Consider the following 7,860-nt stretch of genomic DNA (forward strand, 5'->3'; position numbering starts at 1 on the left):
AGTTGGAAGTGATGTCATGCTGGACAAGAATCAGAGTCCGAATAACATTTTTTCATATTCGGACTCGAGTCCGAATAATCACTTCGATCTGTGATTGCTCTGTTTTCCATTATGTTTGAAACTATCGTGACAAAATATTGTAATAAAATATTGTTTATTGCAAAGACACAATTCTCCATTCATTGGGCATTCAATATATCGCTATTCGATCAATATTGATACTCTTCAATAAATGCGCAAAGACAATTTTACGTTTCTTTGATTTCGTACAATTTTGCCAAGCCTTATTTTTTTATTAGGTCAACTTTGAGTGACAATATCTCGGGCGTCTCGTAAAATAGATTAAATATTAATGTGTCAGATGATGAAGAATTTATTTAGCATTAAAATGGTATGCTGCATGAGTGGGTAATGCAAGGCTTTGACTGGGCGATTACATTTTCAAGTTTCTTTTGGATGCCACTGTATAACGGACTACGTTTACAGTAAGTTTTGCACGTCCAAACTTTTAGGAGTTTTCTCTCAAATTGGGCTCTTTCAGGGGGGGGGGGGGACACAAAAATATATCATGCGAAAAGTTGTTAACATATCGTCATAATTTTCGGTATATATACTGATAGATGAAACATTATTCTAGTGTAATAAGTAGTGACGTCAAAAAAAAATAATCTTGAATAAATGATTTTATTATAAATTTAATCCGTTGTTTGGATCTGAGATTTTTTAGGTCAAAATATTCCCATATTTAGGACCTCGATTCTGGAAAAGTTTTTCCTCCTACATCAAAAATGCCAAGTCCATCCTCTAAAACAGCCACGGAAGGCTGCAAAACCACTTATTGTAACATTTAAAATCATTTATAACCTTATAATGATTTTTTTTAGAAATGTGAGCATTTTCTATATATGACATTCCAATATGGCAGGCGTTACCTTAGCAATACAAAAGAATTCTCAAAATTTTACTTCATGACTCCACTCCTTTTATATTGATGCTACCACATTTGTAAGCAATTTCAAAATTTCCCCCCCATAATGCCTTAAACCGGCAGTGGACACTCCGTCTAAACGAAGCTTGAATGCCGTGAACGTAGCCTCAACAGCGCCTGCAAACTGCATTCAGGGCGCCGTGAACGTAGCCTGCCAACTACTTTCACGGCGCCGTGAACGTAGCCTGCCAACTACTTTCACGGCGCCGTGAACGTAGCCTGCCAACTACTTTCACGGCGCCGTGAACGTAGCCACTGTGTTTAAAGTGAGCAATACAGAGAGAGAGAGAGAGAGGGAGGGGGAGAGAGAGAGAGAGAGAGAGAGAGAGAGAGAGAGAGAGAGAGAGAGAGAGAGAGAGAGAGAGAGAGAGAGAGAGAGAGGGTGACTGCTCGATTGAAATTAAATGGCATTGTTCTTTTCTTCAAATTGTGATTCCTCCAACCCCAAAACGGAGGAAAAACGATCGTTCACCGAAAAGACATCCGCAATCTTCATTTAGATCAATAAATTGGCAAAAAGATATTAATTCGAATACAGGAAAAAGAGGCTAAAACAGCACCTGGACATGGATGGCTGGTGCCTCTATAAATAAATCATTGATGGTCTGATTAGATCTAGAATCTAGATCTAGACTAACCTCGAAACTTGATCAATGATTTTTGTCTGTCTGTCTAGATCTAGACCAAGGCCATCGATCTAGAAGAAGAACCTAGATTCTAGGTCTACCCTGAACCACAGAATTCTGCACTAACTTGTGTTGAATTCTGTGCCCTGAGCCGAGAGGGCGCTGAAACTTTCCGAAATCACAAAAGAGTTCCCATACCGGGTCTGTATACTTTGTGACTTTGTTCCCGGTTACCGGGTCTGTATACACTCCCTTTCGGAATACTTTCTATCGATGTGGATGATCAAATGAATAAAGGCAAAGAAAAGATTACGTTATAGCACAAAAGTAAGCTAATTTTATCGACTACAAAGATGCTATGGCTATTTCACTTTTCGAATCGAGCCGAACTACGGGGGTCGCCATTTTGTTTTGCCCGGAAGTTCTCGCAAGATCTACTCCTCCCCTATTCTCTCTCTCTATCTCTTTCTGAATACTGTCTATTGGTGTGGACCATCAAATTGACCAAAACAAAGTTAAAAAATGATGTTATAACACAAAAGTAAATTAATTTGGTCGTCTAGATTTCTAGATCTAGATCTAGATCTACAAAGATGCCACGGCTATTTAACTTTTCGAATCGAGCCGAACTACGCGGGTCGCCATTTTGTTTTGCCCGCAAGTTCTCGCGCTACTCCTCTCTCTCTTTCTCTCCACTGCCCACAGACAAAATTGTACGCTTTTAGTAGGCTAACAGTAGTAATGGAACGTTTGTTCATGGCACAGAATTCTACAATTTTTCTGTTATCACAGTGTAGAATTCTGTGGTTTAGGGTGAACGCAAAATTTGTTGGCCTAGATCTAGGCTACAATGGTGAACGCGCACCGGGTGGGTGAGAATAGAGGTGGCCATCCAACACATGCGATTAAAAGTAGTAATGATGCAAACTATTTTTAGGTAAGGCGCCCATCTTGTTTGACGTCAGACCAGGATACCCCTCCGATCCGATCACGTGACTACATCTAAGTATAGACAACCGCATGGCACCAAAGATGGAAGTGTCTATGTATATTATGCTTATTAATCTACACCATTTTCTCAGAAGTTCTGATAGCTGATTTGATAGCGCGTCTGCGTTTGATGTCGAGCAATGACTTTTGGAGCGGTTCGATTCCGGTCCCGGACAGTTTTTTTTTCTCTTTTCCTCCTCCCGACTGACCAACAGTTCCATAAATTATAGGCCTAATTTGTAGAGTTGCTTTGTTGTTTATTTTAAAAAATGTATTAGTGGTTAAAAATGCAGGAGGGGGGAGGGAGGTTGGTAGATCTAAATTTAGATAGGAAGTGGCTATTCTCATCCGGGGTGAGAATAGAAAAACGATCTACCACTCACCCCGGGTGAGAATTGCCAGCGTAGGCTATTCTCACCCGGTGCGAAACAAGACCTGCTTTTCCTCATTTTGGAATACTGTCTATCGGTGTGGATGATCCAATTGATAAAAGCCAAGAAAAAATTACGTTATAGCACAAAAGTAAGCTAATTTGATCGTCTTCAAAGATGCTATGGCTATTTCACTGTTCGAATCGAGCCGAACTATGCGGGTCGCCATTTTGTTTTGCCCGGAAATTCTCGCAAGATTTACTCCTCCCCTATCTCTCTCTCTCTGTCTCTTTCTGAATACTGTCTATCGGTGTGGACGATCAAATTGACCAAAACAAAGTTAAAAAATGATGTTAAAACACAAAAGTAAACGAATTATTCGAAGTGACTATTTCTCCGAATGTTCGGAGAAATAGTGCCGATCTTTATTTCTCCGAACGGTTTCCGGCTTCCGGTCTCGTGATTTTTTGTCTATTTATATTGCGAGAGTGCGGCGCCAACTTTCATTCTGCCTCTGGCCTCTGGTCTGGGAAGGAACACCGCATGGCAAGCCCGCCTAGACAACCTTCAGTAACACCCACCACCATCATGCACATGTACACACACTAACTAAACATGACCGGTGGGCAACTTTTGAACGTATGACGAGCTGAGCTGTGGACGGAGAGACAGTGTGAGTGAAAGAGCGGGTGAAAGGAAGAATGTGCGAGTGTATCCACAGGCGACAGCAACTACAAGACAAGACGACGACACCGACCCCCTGGCCTGGTCCACAGCTCACGAAAGAAAGGAATGCAGCTCAGGCAGTGTTTTGCCTATATTATTGTCCATGGTTCGCAGGGTGCAAAGGAAAGAATGATATTTTCTTTGTGTGTGCCTGGAGGGAGGGGGTGGGGTATGAAGAAAGTCATGCGGACAGGGATGAGCCGCGGGAGAGAACACTTGAATTGAATGAATGAGGGAAACTGAAAGAGACGAACGACTCATGAGCCCTGGAGTGAATGGATCCTGTGTTTCTATTTTTGTATACTTTGAACTGTTACTGAATACAGGCTGAAATAAAGCCCGAAAAACACACACACACACACACACACACTCCTCACTCTCCACTTACTACCACACACAGACACACTCACACACGCACATACATACACACACACACACACAGGAGCAAATTTTTGGGTCTATATCTATTTCAATTTTCAAGAGCTAGTCTGGAGATTTTTAGATGAGTGTAAAAACGTGAAAAAGAAAGGTTTCACAACAGAAAGAAATCAAAATTAGAACAGCCCATAAAACAACAACAAACATTAACAAATAAGGGCGTGTGTCCACCTGTCCGAAGAAGATGGGCTGTTTTAACCCTAAATGTGCGTAATAAAAAAAAAAAAAAGGACAGGATATTTATCGGATATTACATGTAAATTATGGAATCACACACATTAAGGGGCTTTGCCAGTGTCAGTACATTGGTCGCAGCAGTGACAAAATCAGATGTCAGTTCTATGTGTCGTTATCAATAACCCTCCGTAGATCTAGATCTAGACAGCACACGAGTGAACACAACACATTACGTTTAAGAGCAGCACCCTTCATAGGCAACACGCCATATCTGTAGCGAAAAACTGTTTGGAATTGTAGCATTTCTTTATATAAATATTTACTGCGGACATTTTTTGGACCGCTTGAACCATATTGTATACGAACAATCTTTGGTAGGCTTATACTATAATTATAGATCTATATAATATCCGAAATTTGCGAGAAAGGATGTGATTTCAGAGTGTTCGGAGAAATAGTGCCCAGCTTTATTTTCCCGAACGTTCGGAGAAATAGTGCCTAGCTTTATTTTCCCGAACGTTCGGAGAAATAGTGCCCAGCTATATTTTCCCGAACGTTCGGAGAAATAGTGCCGGCCAAAAGTAAATTAATTTGGTTGTCTACAAAGATGCTACAGCTATTTAACTTTTCGAATCGAGCCGAACTACGAGGGTCGCCATTTTGTTTTGACCGGAAGTTCTCGTGCTACTCCTCTCTCTCTGTCTTTCTCTCTCTCCACTGCCCACAGACAAAATTGTACGCTTTTACTTTTAGTAGGCTAGGCTACAGTTGTAATGGAACGTTTGTTCACGGCACAGAATTCTACAATGTTTCTGTTATCGCAGTGTAGAATTCTGTGGTTTAGGGTGAACGCAAAATTTGTTGGCCTAGATCTAGGCTATAACGGTGAACGCGCACCGGGTGAGAATAGCCAAAAAGACTCGCCTGCTCTATTCTCATCCCGGGTGAGAATAGAGGTGGCCATTTAGATATCTAGATATTATCTAGTCCTCCTGCGTCTTTACAGCAATTTTCGTGCTGTCTTCCATCATGTCCAGGTAGGCCTAATAGATCTAGAATCTAGAAAATCCGAAATGTTACACCTAAAACACGTCGTTCCATGTGGGTATCCCAGGAAGTGATGACATCACATTACTAAAATTAGCAGCCAATCAGAAAGATGCGTCATTTCTAAGTTTAACGGCATGTCCATCCAACAAGCACAAGCCCAGGCCCAAGCCATCGGGGCTCTGTCACACGCTCGCTGGGGGCGTGGCCTATTTTACGCGTGCTACGTTTTTTTTACAGAGGGAAAGAGGGAGCTGCAGCATCTTATCGTAGGGTGAAGTATCTTTGGTTACACTGTGTATGACAATGAGTGAGGCAAGATAGATCTAGATTCTAGATCTAGGTCTAGAATCTAGATTTAGATCTAAATCTAGATTCTAGTCTAGTCTAGATTCTAGATTTCTAGATAGACTTGACTTAGGACTTAGAGTCTAGATCTAGATCTAGTCTAGAGTCTAGATCTAGAAATCTAGACTCTAGAATCTAGTACAAATCTAGATCTGTTATCAAAGTCAGGAGTTCCTTTTCTGAGACCAAGGAACCCAATAGCCAGGACTAAACTGAAGAATTGGAGTGAAACTATCGGATGAGATCTTGTCAAGTTACCTTTATAATTCTCCGAGGTAGACCAGCCATTCGTTCTGTCTTTACGCTCACAAATAAGAGATTTTTCCTGTTGTTTCACACAGGAAATTCCAAAATGGATGTTCAGATTATTGCCAGATTTTTAACGAGGATTCAAGCTATTTCAGAAAGAGACGAAATCCAACCTGGTCAAAAAGTAGAATTCTGCAATATTTATACATTCCAGCACACAATAATACATTTGCTGTTTTAACATTGTCAAAAATTTTTAATCCATTTTATTCGTATGGGCAATATTAGTAATAAGAGAATAGGTCTAGTAAAAGAAGTCCAACCAGTAGCCAACACTGAACAAAACTGACGCTCAATCTGGGCAGACAATTTATCGTCATTCTGACAAAGCTACATAAAACTAGCTTTTCGTAGGTTTTTGAATTTCGTGTTTTATAACATGTTTGGGGATTTCTTTGCTAATTGTAACAACATTATGTCATCAAAGTTCATTTGTGGCTACCAACTTGCCGAGACAAACAATTATTTTGATGAACTAAGTTAAGATCGAAATTCAACACATAGAGCTAGAACTTAGTACCTTCATTGACAATTTCAAATGAGCAGGAAAATGCTACCACTAGATTTTAGATCTATGCCTGTGGTTTTTCAAAAACTGGCTTTGGGCATTATCATAAAACATTCTCTACAAGAGTAGATTGTTATCGTAATCAAGATAAAAAATTATACAAATATAGCCTAGGTTTAAAAAAAGGAATTTGTAGATAGACCACTTCAATTTAATAAAGTAAACGAAGTGACTATTTCTCCGAACGTTCGGAGAAATAGTGCCGATCTTTATTTCTCCGAACGGTTTCCGACTTCCAGTCTCGTGATTTTTTGCCTATTTGCGAGAGTTCGGCGCCAACTTGAGGCAACTTGACAACTTCCATTCTGCCATTTTGCGAGGTCTGGGAAGGAGCAAATTTTTGGTTCTTGATCTAGATTCTATTTCAATTTTCAAGAGCTAGATCTAGTCTAGAAATTTTTCGATGAGTGTAAAAACATGAAAAAGAAAGGTTTCACAACAGAATGAAATCAAAATTGGAACAGCCCACAAACAACCAAAAAAAAAAACAACAACAAACAAACAAGGGCGTGTGTCCACCTGTCCGGAGAAGATTGGCTGTTTTAACCCTAATTGTGCGTAATTTTTAAAAAAGTACGGAATATTACATGTAAATTATGGAATCACACACAAGGGGCCTGCCAGTTTCAGTACATATAATCAGTTTTGGTGGAACACTCAACATAACACATTTAAATCTAAATATACACATGTATGTATTATATATATTTAGAATCTAATGAAGGTTTTACACTACACAACATTCCTCCCCCCCCCCCTTTTCCCCAACAAAAAATTAATAGAAAAATAACAACAATAATAAGAAAAAACAAATTACACACCAACAAAATAAAATACCACAAAGAGGAAAAATAAAAGAGGAACAGCAATACAAATCGTATGTAACTGTAACGTATTCAACAAATCAACGTGGTGACAACAAATGAGAAAGAGACGTAGTGAAGCTAAGTGAACTTTCTTTCAAAAGTAAAGAGTTTCGGTTTCTTGTTTTTTTGTGGGGGGGGGGGGGGGGGGGGGGGGGGGGTTTGTTGTTTTTTTTATCCCCCGATTCGGGGACCAAAAAATGCCCAAAAAATGGAGCCGCTATTGATTGGTCGGGGCCGCGACCGCGACAAACGCAGAGATGCTAGTTCTAGGTGTCGTTTTCAATAGATCTAGATCTAGACAGCACACGAGTGAACACAACACATTAAGTTTAAGAGCAGCACCCTTCATAGGCAACACGTCACATCTGTAGCAAAAAACTGTGTGGAACTGTAGCATTTCTTTATA

At 40.1% G+C, this 7,860-nt stretch overlaps 1 protein-coding gene across 1 annotated transcript in view; it reads right to left on the minus strand.

The window, feature by feature from the left end:
* Positions 1-6,020, minus strand: part of LOC100533434 (ubiquitin-conjugating enzyme E2N) — a 32,859-nt gene extending 26,839 nt beyond the window's left edge. Inside the window, 1 exon segment of the mRNA NM_001204713.1 lies at positions 5,970-6,020. Within this exon segment, the coding sequence (NP_001191642.1) occupies positions 5,970-5,999 (30 nt within the window). The 5' untranslated portion in view covers positions 6,000-6,020.
* Between the last annotated feature and the right edge of the window lie 1,840 nt (positions 6,021-7,860).

This window comes from Aplysia californica, unplaced genomic scaffold, assembly GCF_000002075.1.
Source record: "Aplysia californica isolate F4 #8 unplaced genomic scaffold, AplCal3.0 scaffold00208, whole genome shotgun sequence".
NCBI classification, from domain to species: Eukaryota; Metazoa; Mollusca; class Gastropoda; order Aplysiida; family Aplysiidae; genus Aplysia; species Aplysia californica.